The sequence below is a fragment of the Triplophysa rosa genome, linkage group LG13 (genome assembly GCF_024868665.1).
Source record: "Triplophysa rosa linkage group LG13, Trosa_1v2, whole genome shotgun sequence".
In the NCBI taxonomy this organism is placed as follows: Eukaryota; Metazoa; Chordata; class Actinopteri; order Cypriniformes; family Nemacheilidae; genus Triplophysa; species Triplophysa rosa.
In genome coordinates this window covers 8,104,726-8,127,147 of record NC_079902.1, presented here as the reverse complement: position 1 = coordinate 8,127,147, position 22,422 = coordinate 8,104,726, and the positions used below count along the sequence as shown (strand labels likewise).

General features: G+C 40.3%; 1 protein-coding gene across 1 annotated transcript in view; it reads left to right on the top strand.

Moving 5' to 3' along the window:
- Nucleotides 1-9,638: 9,638 nt before the first annotated feature.
- gfra4b (GDNF family receptor alpha 4b) overlaps nt 9,639-22,422 on the top strand; it is a 78,913-nt gene continuing 66,129 nt past the window's right edge. The window contains exon 1 of the mRNA XM_057350258.1: nt 9,639-10,033. Within this exon, the coding sequence (XP_057206241.1) occupies nt 9,991-10,033 (43 nt within the window). The 5' untranslated portion in view covers nt 9,639-9,990. The remainder of the gene's footprint in view (nt 10,034-22,422) is intronic.

Sequence of the window (22,422 nt, the reverse complement as noted above, 5' to 3'; positions counted from 1 at the left end):
GGGAAACCCTCCCTTAAATCTTTGGTGATAGAATAGTGAAACTGGTTTTACATCTTTTGTGTAGGTTCTGTCTGGCTCTTTTATGTGTATTGTGAATACTTGACACAATGGATCAAAGCACAGATTTTTGCAGCCACATGTCAATGACACAGAAGTTAACAGCATGCACAGAAAAGAAGTTTTTCAGTGTTTAGGTTTCAGGCTTAGGATGTGGTTACAGGTTTTTTTCCAAAATCTGGTATCCATACATAGAATAAGTTTAGTGTTTTAGAAGTCATTCTTAATTTTTCTTAATTCATATTTTTTATCATTTTTGTCTTTAAAATACTTTTTTAATTCACATCTAAGTGTGTGTGTGTGTGTGTGTGTGTGAACTGGTCACCTCATATATTAAAACCTTTTTTTCAGGTAAACTGATATATATATTTTTCATTTAGACAGATAATTACATTATATCATTATGTAGAAATCCATGGTTAACAGAATGCTGGACTTTATGAAGTCACGAAGTTCTCGACACCGATGCTTTTATCAGTCTTGTCTTCAACAGTGTGAATAGTTTCACCAATAGGATTTCTTAAGGGACTCAACGCCCTCCGCCCGAACCTGTCTCTTTTGATATTGACTCACCTGCACATAGTCATTTAAGCCTTTTTAACATCTATTTGCTCCTGCAAACCAGAACACCATTAACAAATTCTGTGGCCAGTCCTCCAGAGCTTAAGAGGCTTCACTTAAACTCACATCCGTTCAGCGCTGGTCATCTATCTCCGTAGCCACACAGACATTTTAAAGGCTGTCTTGATATTTAACGGGGCCAGTCACAGTAAGGATAAATATACGCATTTGGAATGATAAAACGCATATTGGAGTGTTAAAGCTGCCCTTGAAATGTTGAGAATAATTCAGGTATGATGCGCTCTCGGACTTCAAGGGAGAGTAAACCCCTGATGTTGCGTATCCGTGAACGCGTCCATGCAAGTTATGCTAAATATTTGATGACGCGCTGTCCGAACGCATTTTCGATACCTCTAAAAAAATGCCTGTTTCAATGTTTAGCATGTATTTGGTCCCACTGGCTGTGTCTTGTTCTGCTCCCTGGTTCTATGACGTGAAACAGTGCGTCGTGAATGAGAATCTGGGCATGAGGGCTACTGAACATTCAGACACTGATGACTCAATTACCTGAAACACAATTATGATCGAAAGCATAGCTGCTAAGGAAGAATGTAGAGCCAGCCAGTTGTTATCGTGGAATAAATCCTAACAGGGTTTATGAACATTATCACTTAAAAAAAAATCACTTTGTGTTTAGGTCAAATGATCATATTTGTTGCATTCTGTGAACTACTAATATTTCATCCAAATTTGTAATAAAAATATTGTTTTTATTTGCATTTATTTGCAGAAAATGAAAAGATGCTCTGTATTTTTTCAGACTCAAATACTGCAAAGAAAACAAGTTCATATTCACTTTTAAGCAATACAACAGTCATATTTGTACATGTATTTAGGAAAAGTTATATTTATATAAAAAATATATTTTTAATGTAATGACCTTGATTTTTATCACAGTTTTCGTGTCTTGTCATGCTGTCAGTCTTTCACATTGCTGTTGGATGATTTTATGTCACTCCTGAGGTTTGATTTGGTTGAGTTTCAACAAACACTGGACTGGAATGTCCACAATACACCTAGAAATGCTGATTACATGAAAATTTGGAATGGTTTCTTATTTTTTACCCCAGCTGAATGTTATAAATAAACATATTTATATAAAAATAATTTGAATTGAATCATTTATAAGGTCAAGATGACTTGCAGTACTTACCCAGCATAACCATGTGCTATTTGTTTTATCTCGGAATAACATACCTTGACATGTCTCGACTGGCCAATCAGAATCAAGTATTCCAGTAACTAATAATCAATAATGTTTATCATGCTTTTGTGCATGCTTATCGTACAATTCTGTACAAAATTGTTGTACAAAAATGACAGTTCCAGATGACATGACAATATTTACATTAAGTGTATATAGTGAGGTAAAAAGGTTGCTGGTTTGTCCGCTGCATTCTAGGAATTCCTGGAGAGTAAGTTGCAGCGAGTGATTTTGACAATATGACGAAATGCCTGACTCCTTGCTAAGTTTGGTCTTGAACTAGAGACACATGGATTCTCCCACTCACATGGCAGATTAATTATAAAATGCAAATGTTATCTTTCCTGTTAAACCAACATCAACGAAATGGTGTTTTGGTTGTTGTCAAGTCCATTAAAAATGGTGATTTACAATGTAGAAGAGAAAATAAGTTCTGCAAGCGTTAGCATGAGGATTGATCAGTTACAAAGCAGAACAGAATACACATGGTCCGGGGCGGACTGGCCGTCTGGCGTACCGTTTTCCCGGTGGGCCGCTAACGTATGGGGCCGGAATGGAGGCGGTGGCCGCTAACGTATGGGTCCATAACGAACGCATTTGCCGCTAACGTATGGGTCCATAACGAACGTGTTTGCCGCTAACGTATGGGTCCGTAACGGGTGCGTTTGCTGCTAATGTATGGGGCCGTAACGGAGGCGTTGGCCGCTTAGACGGACGTATTATAAATGCGAATGCACGCAACGCAAATGCAAAAGACACGTATGCCTGCACCCCCCCACCCCACAGATTCGGTGGCGGGCCGATGCGGGTCTAAAAATGCCAGGGCCGATTTTTCTTCCCAGTCCAGCCCTGCACATGGTTGATGCCAATATTTGTTCATTTGAAAAGCCACAAATCTCTACCAGCCATTACAGTTCACTCTCAAAGAAAACAAACTGTTTTCTGCGTTATTGTTCCACTGTTTATTTTGCGCCTTGTCGCCTCTCCAGCAGTTCAAGAGTCCCCCAACCTTTTGCCTTGCAAACTGCTTTCCCCTAATTTATGTAATTAAGAGCAGCCCGTAGAACCCCCCCACAGCTGTGACCCGACGCAGATCAGTCAATCCACAGTGACCGTCACAGAATCCAGTCCTGAGATGTCCTGCAGCCTGTACTGGTTCAGGAAACAGCGTGAGGGATTTTACAACACGAGACGGGCTTTATGGCGGGCCCTGTCCCCGCTGTTTTCCCACACTCTGCTGAAATACATCTGATAGCTTATGGACTTTAAAATACTTGGCTGTTGACTCAGGTGCCATCAGATTATTTTGGCCACCTGGTGTGTTGACGAGATCAGTGATAAATGTTAGAAAGCAACCTTTTTACCCCCTGTGAGAAGCCAAATTCACAGAGGGGCCCATTATAAAACCAAACAATTTCATGAATGTAGCACCCAACACAGAGATGGGAATCTGATCCATGCGTGTTTTACCAGGACATGACTAATCTTTCATTAAAGGAGTGATAATGGGTGAAATTTTCAGTCAGTTGAGGTTAGGGGGCAGCTTTAGAGAAACGCCATGTGAAGGTCCATGAGGCATATAAAGATATACAGTGGCGTGGCCCAAAACGTTTTGGACACTTTAGAGTAGTTCATCCAAAAATAAAATAAAATCATTTCTACAGCCTCACATCATTTCATTCCCTTAAGATGTGATTTTCTTTGTGCACCATTACAGTACCTTTAAAAATACTCCACAACTCGTGCTATATATTTGAATTCTTCTGTCCTTATGAAACATAACCATGTTTTCATTATAGACGGTTTCATCGGACGCACGCACCTTGCCCGAAGCAAGTCCGGTCTGTGTTTGGTTATAATGCAACAATTTATTTTATATTTAATTTATTTTAGTATTAATTTATTTTAATATTTTATTGTATATTAATTTGATTAAATTAAATTAAAATACTAAACAGTTACCGATTCTTTGCGGAGGTCCACAAGGTTATGCTGTTTAAGTGTAGTAAACATAGTTTTATAGCAGATTGATTGACTATTTACATAACCGTAGTTTAACTACAAATACCATGGTTAAGTAATGGTTACTAAAGCTATATGGTTAATTTGTGGTTAGTCACCTATAGTAACTATGGTAAATGTTGTTTTATTTGTAGTAAAACCATTGCTCAGTTTTAAAAGGGTAAAGCCATATTGCAGAATGAGTCCAAATTAAAATCATTATTCACTCTAAATCTTGAAATCTTTGCTTGATGTTTGAGAGCAAAATGTTTGTTTAAGCCACGTGTAGTACATCATTGAAACTAAACCTAAAATTTCAATCTTAGCTTTAATAAAACACAAAAGATTGAATAAATCCCCATAAAGTACACACAACCTAAACAAGTAGGCTACCGAGTCAGCGTTAACTCAACAAGGAACAGGTGGGCTAATCAGAAACCAACAAGACAAACTACTAGAACTCAATAATAAACAATTGAAACAAACGATGAACCAATCAGGTAATAATTAACCATATGAAAAGATACACAAGAACATAATGAAACACACAAGACAATAAACACATGACAGATTTCAATGTATAATGACTCTTTACAGACAATGTATTCACTACTTTTTGATACTTCTGGCTCTTTTCCACAAGTTTGGCACTCATTGTAATTGTGTGGGAGTAGTAGACTCTTAAAAATGTCTCTTTTTGTGTGCCACGGAAAAGTGGAAGCCGTATGATTTACAGCATGAGTGAGTAAATAATGAGTTTTATTTTTCATTTTTGGATGAACAGAATAAATAGTGTATACTGTATATGCCTGTCGTAGCGTTACACAAGTGTTTTAAAGTAAACAAAACGTTGCATAATGTTGTAATGTTTGTCCAAATCTGTCAAATCTATCTGCTGCTATTTACCATTGATATTGTTTTGCCTGTTTTTGCTGTACTTCTCCAGGCACAAGTGCACGTTTGTGTAAGTGAGAGTTTTACAGGGCTGGCTATATTTTAGGACAGACGTATCCAATGTGCCATAACCTATTCTGTCCACACAGTGGGTATGACATGCACCATCTGTTGTTGTGGAGAGTGAGGTCGGTTACGTATATGGCAATCCTACCTTGGAATCTCTTTAAATCGAAATAGTTCTTGCTTGTGGCAGGTGTTTAATGCCCTCCTCTAACACATCTCAGCCACCTCAAACTGTTAAAATTCAAAAATAAATCTCATGGCTTTATGGCTAAAGTGGAGGCTGAGGGAAACAACCGTTCCGATTTTTCCCTTAAAGGCACTCTTACAAGCTTTGTGATGGTGCAGCGTGCTACGTGTCGAATGAAATTCATTTTTGGCACGTGAAAAGGGTAACAAACAAATTCGAGAAAATACATTTGTTTGAGGAAAAAATAGAGGGCAAAAGGTTGAAGAAGTGAATGCTGATTACACCCACTCTGAGCGTCTCGAACAATCAGTGGCCCGTTGCAGAGTTTCGACAAGAATGTGCTTTATATTTGCACAGAGCGTGAGGGAGCAAGCCCCCAGTGGGTGTAAATGATCCATTGGAATGACATCATAGCCAGGGGACAAAAAGCAAGACTGCAGCCGTTTAAACAAGCCCACTGTGTGAACTAATGTAAAGTAGGAAAACATGTGTGTTCACACTTTTAATTGTAAAGGAATTCACTGGCTCTGTGTGTGGTGTACCCTGCATGAAGACATAAATGACTGACACTTTCATTTTGTTCCCTCTAGAATGTAGAAGCAAAATGCGTTTTTATAGCTGTAACTATATGTCTATTTAAAGGGGTGGTTCAACAGTGTTTCATGCATTCTGACTTCTTTACAATGTTAAACGTGCTGACTTCTCATGCTTAACATGGTCAACTTGTCAAAACGAGTTGGGCGTATGATGTAGTATTTCTGCGCTCGATACACTCCCCCAAGGTTTCTGTAGGTTTCGGAAAGTTTTTTTTCGAACATGAAATTCTGTTACGTAAGAACTTTTCTTAGTCCCTTATTGGGCAATTCTCCCGGAAAAGCGCGTCAACCAATGAAAGCAAGAGATAGAGCACGTGCACACTTAAACCAGCTAAAGCCAGAGAAAGAGCACGCCCATCAATGTGCTTCGTTCGCAAAGTTCAGCTGTTTGTTTGTTCACTGCATTTCGGTGATGAATTTTATATACAGTAAACGGTGGATATAAAGCTGGATTTGCAGGTCGTTTGAAACTTATAGATGGAGCGGTCCCAGCGCTAAAAGATGTGAACCTGAGTCAAATGTCTGTTTTGTTGGCAATCGGCGCATACATGCATTATGTAAGCAACACAAACTTCTAGTGAATCAACAGTTATGCGGGATAATGCGACGATGTATCTTGTGCTGTAGTTTCGCCCACTGCTCACCCCCAGAAGCTCAACTGTTTTTGAAAATAATTGTACAGCTGTATGTGTCTTGTATAAATTTGATCAAACGAAATACTCTTCGAAGATACGAAGTATGCAGTGCTACTCTATAGCTACTCAAGATTAATACTGTATGAGATTGTCAGAAACTGCATGTGTTACCTCCGCTTTAAAGACTCCATGACCCCAGATCCTAAACTGTGCAGTATCCTTTTTCATTTGTTGACGTATTTCATACTGCATTTTATATTTGATATATTTAAATCATAAAACTAAAAAATAAGTTTGTCTCACTTCACACCTATGAACCAGTACCATGCGTTTCTGTTACCCTTCCAATTGTGAGAATACAAATGGAATCGTAAATTTTCCATAACACCCATATACTGCAAAAATATTTTTCATGCTGCATCAAGTTGTTTTTCAAGCAATTTGAAAAAATGATATATTGTAAAACTGCAATGGAAACAGATTTGGAGTAACTTATCAGAAGAGACAATTACGTTTTAGTCACATAAAATTGGATAATGAAAACCACTTCATTTTGCATTTGCATTTTTTAACAGTGTTTATAAAATATCTAAACATTTGGTGCAAATCTGTAATGAAAACCTCAAGGCTAACACACAAAGATGAAATCAATATTACAGATTTTTAGTTAAAGTATGAAATTATATTAATATTTAGGAAAGATGCTGCTATGATTGAAAGCAATTGAGAAATAGCTTTCCTTTTGAAATGCCTAAAAAGATTTTAAGTATAATTACCTGTCAAAATGACTTTAAAATGACCATTATGTGTATAATGTGCTAATGGTTTCATGAAAGGCACTTTTGTGAAAGAGGCTTTCGTGAATGTTGCCCATCTTCGTTTTGAACAATGCGTCTGAATAGCATTCGCTTCCTGCGGTCCCCATCAAGGGCCAAAAAATTCTAATTAGAAATTACCCAATGTGTCATCACCACCTCTGGTATTTCACCACATCCTTTAAAAAAAAAAAACTCCCGCCGTCCTGCATTTTAAAAGCAGAGAAGGCAGAATAAGAATGGTTAGATGGCATTATATAATTCCCACCATTAGTCCAGGACCCACTTCTTCTTTCACACACATTCTATCTGCAACAGTAACAGGCATCTTAAAGAGACAGAGGGAGGGAGAAAGAGAGAGAGAGAGGATTAACTATCTATCACAAAGTAGTCCGCTTTCCAGACAGAGTGACTCTTATCAAGCCCGTGTGATGCATAGCGCGGTGTTCGTCTGTTTATTCTTTCTTTTGCGCCACCCTTAGTGGACGTGACACGGGTCAGGACGAGTCAGAGCTGTGTGAGGAGAGAGACACAGACCACATTGCACCGCTTCGCCCCTCTTGCTACCAGCGGCTAAATTAAACAGACCCCCCAAAAGCCCTTCTGCTTGAGAGGCAGATCTGAGCTCACTAGGGATGTTTTACATTTACCATCAATTTCTTAGTATTTGTATGATGTTTCTTGCTTCAATAACAGGATGTGCTCAAGCTAGCGTCACCTAAAATGTTTTCCAATATGATATCAGATTGCTTTAAAGAGCATCATGTGTGCTTCGTAAGGAAATCTGACCTTTTGACTTAACATGGTCAATATCTTACATTTGTTTACATCAATTTGATTTGTAACTTAAAAATAGTGCAAAACCCCCAACTCTTTCTTTATTTTACATCATAGCTTTTTTGTTGTTGTTTTCAGTTCACTGTAAGTGTTTTGCAGCTTTAAATTAGATTTTTAATCCCAGATGCTTTGGTCTTTTGTACATAATCACACAAAATGTTAATTAAAAACATGTATTCCCTTATTGTGTACTCATAAAAAACATCTTTTTAAATCTACTATTCCCATTGCTCAACATATAAAGTAATTGTGGAAGATCTACTGTGTAGACCTATTAAAGTAGACTTACTTACTTACTTTAACTATTGTGTACATATCACGGTTTGCATGTTTACCTTCTTTGCTCTGAATACATTAAAATATTTGCATTCATTTTAAAGCCGTAGTCCTGCATTAAACTCGTTTTGCTATCGCACACTCCGCATAAACCAATTTGTCAAGTTGCATTTTCAGTCCAATCACACACCAGACGTTAAAACATCATTCTGTAGATGTTCACTCAATTGCTTATATTTTACAGCTTTTATTCTGTTCTCTGGCAATGTACAGACATTTTTTTCTTTCATGTTCCAGTGCTTTAAACATGTCGGTGCTTTAATACCACATTCACCTCTCTACTCAAAAACACCCAAGTCCACGATCATCCATGTCACCTGACCAATGCTGAAAGAGCTCTATTATAAACAATAGACCGAACTCTCATTCCAGAGATCATTGGTGAGACCTCACAGCTGGACTCAGTTTGTCATCAGCGCGTGTGTGTATGAATAGACGGCGATGAATGAGGCAGATGAATTGATTACGTGCCCCATTCTGACCAATGGACAGCTCACTCCTGTCTTTCGTAACCTTGTGGATACTTGTAATAAGCAAATACATGTATGTAAACAGGAGAGTTACAGTAATTAACCTTTCTTGTGTATATCTGTGTGTGTAACAACTGCAATTAAATGAAGCGCGACAACATGACACGGCTGGTCATATGCATTACACAACTGTGATTATGAGTCATAACATCAGAGCTCTTCTATGTTAATGCCTGCACTAGTATGCATTAATAAAGAACGGAGGCCATGGTTTATGCTGCTACACACATCCTTGGTCAGAAGGTTAGCCGTCCTCCAAGGTAACACTGGCTGGCATTTATTGCATTAATATTTTTCAGAATGCAAAATGCATAGTGCTGGGTGTTGGCCTTGCACTTGATCATCTCTTTGAAATTATATAAATTTTCATCCGGCCGATTAGTCGAACATCAGAAATGTTGCTGTGACTGTTGCCATGGAGTGTTTCTTTTCATCATAATAGTGACTGCCTTTTTATCACTAAATTTTGGATGTCATTTTGTGGCATGGGTATCTTTATAGAAAAAGGTTTTTGAAGAGATTTTGTCCTGCAGTCTATATTTTTGATAATATCCCACCACTAGATGATGAAATTCACAGTTCAAAGCCATAATCAAAGTGAAGAATTGAAATGGAAAAATGGATAGCCTCCCTGACTCTTTCAGTGGCTGTCTCTAAAGCTAGTACGCTGCCTAACTAGGCATCACTTTTAGGCATCGCGAGCCTAAAACGCGTCACGTATTGACTCACAACGCGACTATGATGCCCCAAAATACATTCTAGGTAGGCAGCTCGGTTTAGGTTTTAGGCACAGCCGATGTTCACTTCGGGCTCTCTCTCTCTCTCTCTCTCTCGCTCGCTCTCTGAGCTCCGAGTTAAATCTTTACTCAATGAAATCTGACTCACTCTTCACTCATTCGTGTTCTTACCCTCGGAGGGAACAAATGTCAACACGACGGGACGAAATAATGGAGCACAAAGAGAACTTTTTGTAACGCTTTCATTCTCTTCATGGTTTTCTTGACGTCCCGATTGACAGTTTGACGTTTGGCGGTGCGGCGCGCGCGCGGCGGCTCTAGATGTTCAGTGGACAGTATTCATCTCCAAAGACTGTTTAACATCAAATACTGATATGTGCACCATCGCTGATATGACGGCATTTTTCTCTCGGTAACCCCAGAAAAACCCCAGAAACATTTAAGCCACGCAGATACCGTCAGAAAAGCGCAGAAATGGATGTTATGGGAATCTACCTGCTTCACCTCACCGTTGCCGGTATGTGACTCGCGACTTCGTTTATCTTCTTTTAATATTTACGGAAGCTAGTTAAAAAGTAGTATTGTTAAAGGAATTGTTTTATTATTAGAGTTTGATACTGTCGTTTCAGATATCTATAACAACTTTTGGCTTCCTTTTTTATTTGAGTAATGGTTTATGAATACATCTGTTTTGCATTATTAGTCAGCTAATGACTTGCTTACATGGGTGTGAAAAATTGCCACTGGGATTTAACCTAAAGCACAAAAGTTTTCATTATTTTTTATTTGCATAAAACATCATGTTAATTGTTACAGTGAACATTTTTCTTCTTTTGTAAATGAAAATAAGTAGTAGCCTATCTAGAGATGTACAGACACGACTATTTTAATAATACTTGCATACATGCATGCATACAGCATAATAGGCTAGTAAGTATACAATAATACAGTGTACAACATACTTTCATTTCTGGTAATGTAAATGTAGGATGTGTCTGACCAGAACACAATATAATAGTCTTCCATTAGCTTAAGGAGTTGGCTTGATAAAAATGTAAAGTGTACTGTTACCTCTGGTTATGTATTTAAGGTATTGTGTTGATTTGATTAATTTAATCATATGACAGTGTGCACTACTTTGGCTAGATGCAGAGCAACATCCATTAGATATATGTGAACTCTGTTCCATACTGGACGCAATGTGTCACTGACCTAAAATTTGTAACCTGGGTTGATTGAATAGCCTATGTTTTAGATGATTGGATTTGTGCAAAGGATGTCCCTATGTTGCTCCTAATATAATTAGATTTTCAGGTAGTCTGTCATTTGTTTGTGTGTGTGTTGTCTGTGAATCAGAGAATGTTTGTGTGGCATTATAACAAGTGCATTTGTGTCACGAGCTGGCGTGAAAGAGAACCCAAGCGCAGGCAGGCAGTGAAGGGGTTAACAGATATATTTATTAAAACACAAAACAGAACCAAAACACCCACAATGGGGGAAAACAGAACTAAGGAACAAATATAAAACAAAAGACTTCCCACGAGGGGGCAAAATGAAAACAAGACAACTAACCTAACTCAAGGACACGACCAAACGTCTTAAACACTACAAGGCACAAAACTCACAAAACACGAACAGGCAAGGCACAGCAACACAGGCAAGGCACAGGAACACAGGCAAGGCACAGGAACACAGGCAAGGCACAGGAACACAGGCAAGGCACAGGAACACAGGCAAGCACATGAACACGAAACGTACAGATACAATCCACGAGCACAAGACAAAGAAACAAGAGGGTATTTAAAGGGAAGACAAACGAGGGATAACGACACGGGGCAGGTGTGGGTCATTAAACACTCAGGGAAAGATTACGAGGAAACGAGAGGAATGGGACCAATGACAAGACACTGGAGAGAACGTATATTATTGTCAAACGGACAACAATATGTTTCTCTCCACACATAACCTAAGGACTCTGCCCCGATCCCACCACACGACTAGAATTTCATAAACAAGACGGTGGGACCGTGACAGAGCCCCCCCCCCTTAATGAACACCCCCAGGTGTTCACCAAGGGGTTGACAAAAAAGACATGACAGACTGGGAGACAGACAGGACAAGGCAAAATCAAAAACAAAATCAAGGGTAAACACGACAAGACAACAACAGGACTTGGGTGAGACATCAAAAATAACAAACATGGGAGGGGGGGAGGGACCAAACAAGGGCCCATAGGGGGCAGTCCATAGGGTTGGGGAAAAGTCCCAGTCCCCGGCTGCACTCGAGGGCGCGGAGTCCTGGGGGACTTAGGGGGAGTCCTCGGGGGGACAGTCTTTGGCCCTGGCAGTTTCCCAGGGGCCGGCTGGAAAGGGCTTGACGCCGGCTGGAAGGCCGGCTGGACAGGGCTTGACGCCGGCTGGAAGGCCGGCTGGACAGGGCTTGACGCCGGCTGGAAGGCCGGCTGGACAGGGCTTGACGCCGGCTGGAAGGCCGGCTGGACAGGGCTTGACACCGGCTGGAAGGCCGGCTGGATCACCGGACTGGACGCCGGCTGGAAGGCCGGCTGGATCACCGGACTGGACGCCGGCTGGATCACCGGACTGGACGCATGCTGGATCACCGGACTGGACGCATCGGCTGGATCACCGGACTGGACGCCGGCTGGATCACCGGACTGGACGCCGGCTGGCACCGGACTGGACGCCGGCTGGCACCGGACTGGACGCCGGCTGGATCACCGGACTGGACGCCGGCTGGTCACCGGACTGGACGCCGGCTGGTCACCGGACTGGACGCCGGCTGGATCACCGGACTGGATGGCCGGCTGGATCACCGGACTGGACGCCGGCTGGATCACCGGACTGGACGCCGGCTGGTCACCGGACTGGACGCCGGCTGGACCACGGACTGGACGCCGGCTGGATCACCGGACGGAGCCGGCTGGATCACCGGACTGGACGCCGGCTGGGTCACCGGACTGGACGCCGGCTGGTCACCGGCTGGCACGCGGCTGGACGCCGACTGGATGCCGCTGGATTACCGGACTGGACAGCCGGCTGGATCACCGGACTGGACGCCGGCTGGATCACCGGACTGGACGCCGGCTGGATCACCGGACTGGACGCCGGCTGGACCACCGGACTGGACGCCGGCTGGACACCGGACTGGACGTCGCTGTCACCGGACTGGATCGCCGGCTACGGACTGACCGACTGGATGCCGGCTGGACTCACCGGACTGGATCGCCGGCGGACACCGGACTGGAGCCGGCTGCCACCGGACTGGACGCCGGCTGGACCCGGACACGCGCTGGACACCGGACTGGACGCCGGCTGGATCACGGCTGCACCGGACTGACACCAAGGACTGACAAAACTGGACAACGACAAGAAACTGGACACAAGACTAGACACAGGACTGGACACAAGACTAGACACAGGACTGGACACAAGACTGGACGCCGGCTGCACCGGACTGGATGCCGGCTGCACCGGACTGGACGCCCTCCGCTGCGCCTCTCCCTCCTTCTCCGCACCACCGGATCCATAGCCGACCTTGGCGAATCCGTGGGGACCAGAGGGAGTTCCGCATCGGAGGAGTACCGCCAGACGTCATCCCCGGGGCATCACCCCCCCTCGCCTGGCGCCCGTCCCCTCTCCTACCCTTCCCGCCCCGCCTTCTGAGTAGAACGGGGACGTGGAGCTCAAGCCGAAGGGTACTGAGTCCCCCCGGGCAGCGGCAGCCAGGACGAGGCCCTCCGGAGCGGTCGACCGTGGGGTGAGGGCTCCGAGTGGAACCTCACCCTCGGGACCGTCCCGGTTGGCCACTAACCTGACCATGTCCGCGAACCCAAGGGGAGCCAGCAGCCTCTTCTCCGACGGGGCGAGGCGCTGAGTGAGGCAGCAGTTGAAGATCGCCTTCAACTCCGCCTCGCCAAACTCAGACGACCTCGCCACCGTCGAGAATGCCTCGGCGAACTCCCGGTTCCTGTAATTCCCCTGACGGAACCCCAGCAGCAAGTGGGCTTAGGCGGCCCGCGAGGACGACGCCGTGCCGTCCTATTGGCCTGCCTCGCTGGTTCTGCGGGCTCTGTTATTCTGTCACGAGCTGGCGTGAAAGAGAACCCAAGCGCAGGCAGGCAGTGAAGGGGTTAACAGATATATTTATTAAAACACAAAACAGAACCAAAACACCCACAATGGGGGAAAACAGAACTAAGGAACAAATATAAAACAAAAGACTTCCCACGAGGGGGCAAAATGAAAACAAGACAACTAACCTAACTCAAGGACACGACCAAACGTCTTAAACACTACAAGGCACAAAACTCACAAAACACGAACAGGCAAGGCACAGCAACACAGGCAAGGCACAGGAACACAGGCAAGGCACAGGAACACAGGCAAGGCACAGGAACACAGGCAAGGCACAGGAACACAGGCAAGCACATGAACACGAAACGTACAGATACAATCCACGAGCACAAGACAAAGAAACAAGAGGGTATTTAAAGGGAAGACAAACGAGGGATAACGACACGGGGCAGGTGTGGGTCATTAAACACTCAGGGAAAGATTACGAGGAAACGAGAGGAATGGGACCAATGACAAGACACTGGAGAGAACGTATATTATTGTCAAACGGACAACAATATGTTTCTCTCCACACATAACCTAAGGACTCTGCCCCGATCCCACCACACGACTAGAATTTCATAAACAAGACGGTGGGACCGTGACACATTTGCATGTTTTGAAAAATGAATTTACTGATGAAGGCTTTGAAATGCGAATTCACAAATGAAATGGGAAGAAACAAAGACTGGCCTTGATACTAAAATTCCTAACATACAGTATTTCATACAATGTGATAAAGATTTTTGTTCATTAATATGGTAGTTATCTCTGGTAATGTAAATATAGGAGTGTTTCTGACCAGACGCAGAGCTGTAAGCATAATTGCTCATCTTTTCATTGATTACAGAGCAGAATTTATTTTCTGCAGTATTATATCATCATTCCACATCATCTTTTTAATATTCATATGTTCAGTTTGCCTATCCGTCTTTAAATGAATCAAACATTCTTCTGTATCAGGACTCAGTAATTCTCTAGAATATTACAAACATGGCTAGTTATTGTTGAATTATCTGAAAGGCAATAAAGTTAATTATTACCTTAATGGATTTCCTAATGTTCAGGAGGGGTGTAAAAATCATTACATAGTTCACAACAGTACAGCTGCTTACCTCACTGGTTCAGACAGTAGCACACAACGGTGACGGTCTACTTCTGGCATTGATTTCCAATGCATTTTCACCTCTTTGTGGGCAATTCAGATTTCTAAGATTTCTAAGCCTTGAACCAAACGAATCAGCACTGAGATTAATCATAACATTATTATGTCTGACTTTGAAAGACTGTTTAAATCACTTTAATGAGGAACCATAATCTCAAAGCAATTGTGAGTGATGTAATCACATTAGAGTCATAAAATGGATGAATACATTTTTTTTTGTGGCAAAATATATTTTTAAAATATTTAGTAATAGTTGTGTGAAATTAATTATGCATTTGCAGTGTTTTATTAGATTGATCATTCAGTTGTGGCCATTTTGGTTAATTTTTCAAATGTTCCAGTAGTAACTTCTCAAATTAGTTGATCTCGTTTAAGAATTGTGGGTAGTGTAGTACTTCAACAGGAAGTCTGCAATTAATTATAATTTTTTTAAATAAATTGAAATAAATCAGACTTAGGCCATCTATAATAATTTGATGTGATAGTGCTTTTCAATGCCATTTTACTTTTGAAACTGACTTATTTCCAAGTGAAACTAAATGTTTAATCTGAATGCGAGACTTGATTGTGAATAAATCATGAAAAATCGTTTGTATACCGGTAGGGGCTGCAGCTATCGATTATTTTAGTAATCGAGTATTCTACTGATTTGTCTGTTACAGCCCTGTAACATGTATAGAGTTTAGTGGGCTGTGCATCAGTAATAACGGTCCGTGGGGAAACGCAGTGCTCCATGTGTACTGTAGTTAAATGGATTAAACATGGCTTCGAGGCAACAAAAATTGCCTCTGATTTTTTGTATTCGAATAACTCGAGGAATCGTTTCAGCCCTACAAAACAGGTTGAAGGAAATTGTTGAAAAGTAAGAAGAGCTAGAGAAGAGAGGCTAGTGACCTCATCTGAAAAATAAATTTGATTACACTTTGACAAATTGTTACAGTATTTTTTTAAAGTGTTCCTAAGGAATCATGCACATTAATGTTGGGTTCACACCAAACGCGAACAATCGCGTTCCACCAAAGTTCGTTATTTTCGAGTGAGTGATGCGAAAAACATCACGCAATGGGTGAGTGTCTTCAATAACTTGCGCGGAAGACACAATTGACGCCCGATTCGTGTCATTTGCATCGCATGCCGTGAGTTTGCGCCTATTCGCGTCTTTGCATTGACTTTATATGTAATTTATCCACGCAAAACGCTTAATTCGCATTTGGTGTGAACCCAGCATAAGACCAACCTTTGACAACCTCAAACTCAAAGCTCATTGTAGGCCTGTCTTGAAATATGGAGGGTATGTTAATCCTTAAAATCATTTTCTCAATTAATTAAATTTTTGCTTCCAGAACCCAACTGTTACCCCGCTCTAGTTACAGTGCGACCAGGAGATCATTAAACTTCATTCAACTCTGATGCCTGATTTCCTCCATAATAGACAAACCCTGTCTATCATTTTCATACCCCATCGGCTATCTGAACTTGTGACTATAGGACTTAAGACTGCTATAGTTCCAATGGTAATTCTCTTGTCACTCAAGGGCGCTAAGCAGGCAGTTTGTCAGTGATAAGCCGAAGCAATTCATGCTCGGGGAGCTTGTAACTAAGAAACTGTATCAATTTGCCAAAGTCATGACTGACATATGTTAATTCTGATCTTGTTGCTAACAGGGTAATAATATTGTCAGTATTAACGTACACTACATCATTAACTGATCGTTAATAATTCAGAATTTGAGGAAAGTACACTTTATATCTATAACAGCTGTTTAAATGTACGGTTCGAAGGGAAAAGAAACTAAAGCTTTTTAGGTGACAGTTCAATGTTTAGCTTCCTCAATGCATCATCTGACTCCCCCATCCCTCTCTTGGGGAATTGCAGGTTGAATTTTGCAACTACAGTATCAACACATGCTGTTAAAGGGATAGTTAACCAAAAATCAAAATTCTGTCATAATTTACTTAAAGAAAACAAAATGTTGAAATAACTGAAGTAACTGAACAACGGCGGTACCCATTCACTTGCATTGGTTTTGTGTTCATAGAAGTAAATGGGTAGCGCCATTGTTCGCTTACCAACATTTTTCAAAATATCTTCTTTTGTGTTCTGCAGAAGAAAGAAAGAGTCATACAGGTTTGGAATGACATGAGGGTGAGTAAATGATAACAAAATTGTCATTTTTGGGTGAACCATCCCTTTTTAAATGAATGTGGTGGAAAAGTATTTTTAAACTTGACACTACTGAGATGAACACAGCTTTGCAAGTATGGCCATCAAGAGATGTGACATAAAAGCCAGAATGTGGCAGATTTGAGGGACAGTTCCAGTTAAGTTCAGTGGAGGGCAGATCAGAAATTCAGAAAGCAGAGAGCGTTTGCACAAAATGTGCAGCAAGATCAAGTTGCACTGAAAGCTCAGATGTTCAATGCAATTGCCTTTCTCCTTGAGTCTGAAGGGACACATATAATCTCCTCTCAAAGAAATGTGATTTTTCATTTAGTCGCTCGCAGACCTGATGGTTAGATATGTGTGTTAACCAAACTACTTATATTGAACTATGAATGATTTAACCAGTTGTGTTTATTTCTTAGTATTTTTAGAAAAACAAAATGTGTATATATATATTTTCTTTAGCTGAGTACTTACAATATCTCAAATGTTTCCAACTACTTGTAAATCGTGAGAAAATCGCCATTCTAAACCGTGACATATCCGTGTTATCCTTTGTTACCGCCTTTACTGACGTAGAAACCGCATGACAATAGTGTCGTGGACAAATGCCGAAGTAGTGTCTAGCGTCTAGCAAGCCACTAACTTGTTTCGAGCGTCACTTATTTATGGACCACAATTATTCGCAAGATTTATAAAACTTTACCTCATCTGCTAACATGATTTCTCGTTCCCGTCTGATTGATGGTCATCAGCGGTTGAGCTGAAGACAACAGATCCCATCATTCCACGCTCCTTCACAGCTCATCAAGCTACGGCATTGTTGTTGTTTTGATCGTGAGCCCTCTAGCGGCGGTTTTTACAAACTGTAGCTTTAATAGTCAGAAATAAACAAATAGCTAATTTACATTGTCAGTCTGTGGCCCTGTTTACACGTGTAAAAATCTGATGTAAAAATCTCGGGTGATCAGATCACAGGCGGTTAGGCGACACCGATTTCCGTTTACACCTTGTATTAACATGCATCTCTTGTGACCGCCTCCTGTTAGGGGAAGATTTTGTGATTACATGCATCACCTACTACATCAGTGTGTCACTACAACACTTTCTCTCACACACTTGAATTTTAATCAAACACAATTCTCAGTAATTATAGTGGGGTGTCTTTATCAGCTTCGTGTGCATGCTTCACATGATCTGTGGCAAATTGTTCAATCGGACGGTTGTTTTCTTTTAAAGCGGCCATTGTTTAACAGCTCTGAAGCTTATCACAGGTTGCTTGTTGAAGAGATGTAGATTATTACTTACAAAAGTAGGTTCATTGTGGAGATTCATGAGTGCATTTCAGCTTCCAAACCTCTGCTGTTCTATTAAGTCAAGAGCTTTCTAAAACAAATGATCAAACTAAAAGAGAAAAAGGGGAAGAAAAAAGCCCTCAGAACTGTTGCAATGTGTATTATTATGAAAAGAGCCGAGTAGCTGTCGTGCTGTTGCATTCTGCCATTTTATCTGACTCAAAATGAGAAGAACTGCACACAGGAGTCATCAAACTTAAAACAATAATTTTATTGGTTGGTTATTTAAATGACCATAGATATGCAAACGACAAATTTGACACACATGTGAACAGTGTTGGGCAAGTTACTCTGAAAAAGTAATTAATTACTAGTTACTAATTACATATTCAATAGTGTAATTAGATTACTTTACAAATTACTCTCTCCAACAAGTATTTAATTACTTATTACTAATTACTTTCTATATCCTATATCAACCTTGATTTGTTAAGTGATTCAAAGAAAGACATGAAACGGCTCTTTTCATTCATTCAAATAAATAATATAAAACTACATAAAGTACTCTTATTAACTGACCAAAGTATTACAAATGTGAGAATTATACATTAAAGCACGGATTTTAAAGTTAGACTTTGAATTTTGATGTCCATTCCTTGCACACACACATATATTACACAAAGTATTTAGTTTAATTACATCAGAAGTAACTGTAATTAAATTACAGAAAAAATAAGAGTAATCCCTTACTTTACTTTTTCAAGGGAAAGTAATTAAATTACAGTAACTAATTACTTAGTAACTAGTTAACCCAACACTGATCGTAATGCTTATGCTAACCATACGATTAGATGACAGTTTCAAAAATACCATTATTGAAATCTAAACATTTTAAGTACCAAAACATTAGTAGTACTTTAAATCCTAGATGATGCAGATTGTTAACATTATATCTTTGGTCTACAAGAGCACTTGAAATTATATAGGAAATAAATTAATGTCTCTGTGCTTAATTTGGTTATCAAATGTTGCTCTGGTAACGTATTTTTCAAAGCAAATAATCTTTAATACTGGAGTACATCAGTTTTATATAACTGATTATGAGTATACATCTTGTAGCGATTTTGAGTCTTTTATAACAATTCAGTGAATTATCATACAAAAGCAAATCAGAATCAGAATCAGAAGAGCTTTATTGCCAAGTGTGCTTGCACACACAAGGAATTTTCTTTGGTGTTGGAAGCTTCTAGTACAGACATTAACACAATGACAATACAATATAATACGATTTACAGTCTAAAAGATTCTAAATTGTGCATATATAAAATAAAGACTATTTTACAGAAAATGGGGGATAATAACATATAAGAGACATTGTACGGGTAGTATATAGTAGAATAAACATATTAACAGATTGTATGTACACTTGTGCAAATGGATAATTTAGTAAGTAGAGGTAGTGTTATATACATGTATACATAAGATGTAGATATAATAAGGCACAGTAGTGCACACTATAGGAGTAGTGGAAGTGGAATATTGCTCTTAAGGAGCAGTTATCTGTTTAGGAGGGAGATTGCCTGGGGGAAGAAGCTGCTTCTGTGTCTGGAAGTCCTGGTGTTTGGTGCTCTAAAGCGCCGGCCAGAGGGCAGCAGATCAAAGAGTTTGTGTGCTGGGTGTGTGGAGTCAATGATGATTTTTCTTGCCCTGTTTTTCACTCTGGAATCGTACAGGTCCTGAAGTGTGGGCAGAGGAGCACCAATAATTTTCTCAGCACTACGAACTGTCCGTTGTAGTCTTCGTAGGTCTGATTTGGTGGCCGAGCCATACCAATTGTACTGAAGCCAAGATTTGCCCACTTCCAGCCCTAATCCTGTCTGCTTTCTCTGATGCAGTCTTAATGTGTAAAGCGTAATGGGATAAGAGAACACAGTAGTTGTGGGCTAACTAAATTGCATAGGCAGTCATGGTGCAAATGCTATTGAGAATTGCTATTGAATTTATAATTTAGCGGAGCGAGCTCAAAGCACAGGTATTTAGCAAGGTTATTAGCACATAAAACACAGAATCATGCGGTTTGGGATAAAGGCCGTGCATTGGTACACGATCTCTCTTATGAGGAGATGAATCACTCGGCTGAATCCTGGATATTTTAGGGCTTCTTATTTGCCTAATTCTGCATTTCCAGCAGAAATCTCTAGGCTTATGGAATTATGGCCAGTCTTTGCATTGATTTTAAATATGAGAAATTTGCAGGCCAGTTAAATATGAAATCTCAATGTAGGCTCCTGCTTTTTATTTTTAACAGTACTGCATAGGAAATATTGTATTTTTTTATGGATATGTCATGTGAAAAAGCTGGTACAAGCTTAGAATTTTTTTTTATTAATACACTCTTAAAAAAGGTGCTTCAAAAGGTTCGTCTGGTTCCATAAAGAACCTTTAACATCTGAAGAACCTTTCTGTTTCACAAAAGGTTCTTTGTGGTGGAAAAGGTTTTTCTATGGTATTATTGTGAATAAGCTTTTAAGTGTAGTGCTGGTTCATGTTATATAGCCATGATCCCATGACGAATAGATGGATGTGATTTATCTCAAGGTTAAATATTGACTGTGAACTTTCTGTACATAACAGAAATAAAGTAATAATTAGTGCTGTCTGGCTCTAACTGGTTTCTCATCAAATGAGCTAGACACAAAAATGAATGAAAACTCAAATCAAATAGCTTGTTGAGAAGAGGTGTGCTATTACTTTTTTAAATGCTGGATGAACTGTGGACTACACTGAAAAAAATTTGGAATGAAGTTTACTTGAAAAAAGCTAGGAAATGTTTTTCACTCAGGAAATGTTAGTAAATTTATCAGAACCGTCCAAGTAAAGGCTAAACCCATGTATAAGTAGTTCCCTTTCTGTCGGTCTCTCGACGTTGTGTCGAACCGACAGATAGGGCGAACCCCATCTGTCGGTTGGACACAACGTCTCGTTCCCTCCATCAGGGACCAGAGGTTACATCCGTAACAAAGACGTTCCCTTTCTGTCGGTCTCTCGACGTTGTGTCCAACCGACAGATGGGGTTCGCCCTATCTGTCGGTTCGACACAACGTCTCGTTCCCTCCATCAGGGAACAGAGGTTACATCTGTAACCAAGATGTTTTTACTATAAATTCCCAAGTACGGGGTCAAGTAAATTTTACTCATCCTTTGTTTGTAAATTTTATTTAAGTAATGCTTCAAATATAGGCTACTTAATATTTCTTAACAAGAGTCCTAGTTATCTTTTCCTAGTCTTTACTTGTTTGTTTTTTGTAAATATTACTTGAAATCATATATTATGAGGTATTAATATGTGTTAAGTATCTGAAGACCAAAAGTGCTGACAGGTATTTCACAAAAGTACTTTTATTCAATGTTTGAATTCAAATATTTAACAGCTTATTTAAAAAACAGAGAAACAAATAAAAAAGGTAATCAAATAAATCAATTCAGATCCATTAACCCACCTTCACATTTCCTCTGGCATCAGTTAAAAATGTTTTATTGGTGAGAATGGTGAGTCCAATACCTGTGGAACAGATGAGCATGGATGTTAATGCCACAATTAGATTATTTGTCATTAATAATTCAAATGAACTTATTGACCTTAATGCATTGAACATAGGCTAATGTTATACCAATTTTTAAATGTTAGAACAAATTAGTTCAAGATCCATCATTCTATCTGTAACAACAATGCCAGGTCAGAGCTAGCTAAGGCAGAGTTAGCTAAGGGTAAGTTAACACTCACATACAGCAGGCTACTGCAAGTTTATCAAATATCATATTGGTTATATACGGAGCATAAACTTGATTTAACTTGATGAATATGCATTAACGTTACATGGTTAAGTTATTTGTCTAAGTTACATAATGTTAGACATACGAGACTTGGCACTACGTTTAGCAAACTGAACACTGTCAACATATTAATAGCTTTATCCATGTGCATAATAAAACACAACCACGTTTGCAAACGTTGTCCAGAAATGTTAGCAATACCGAGACTCGATAATAAGAACTCAAACAAACCAGCGAAAATAAAGTTAATTAACGCTGTAATATGCTGCAAACGTTTAATGACTTACCATAGTTTAATCCCCTCAGGCGCTGAAA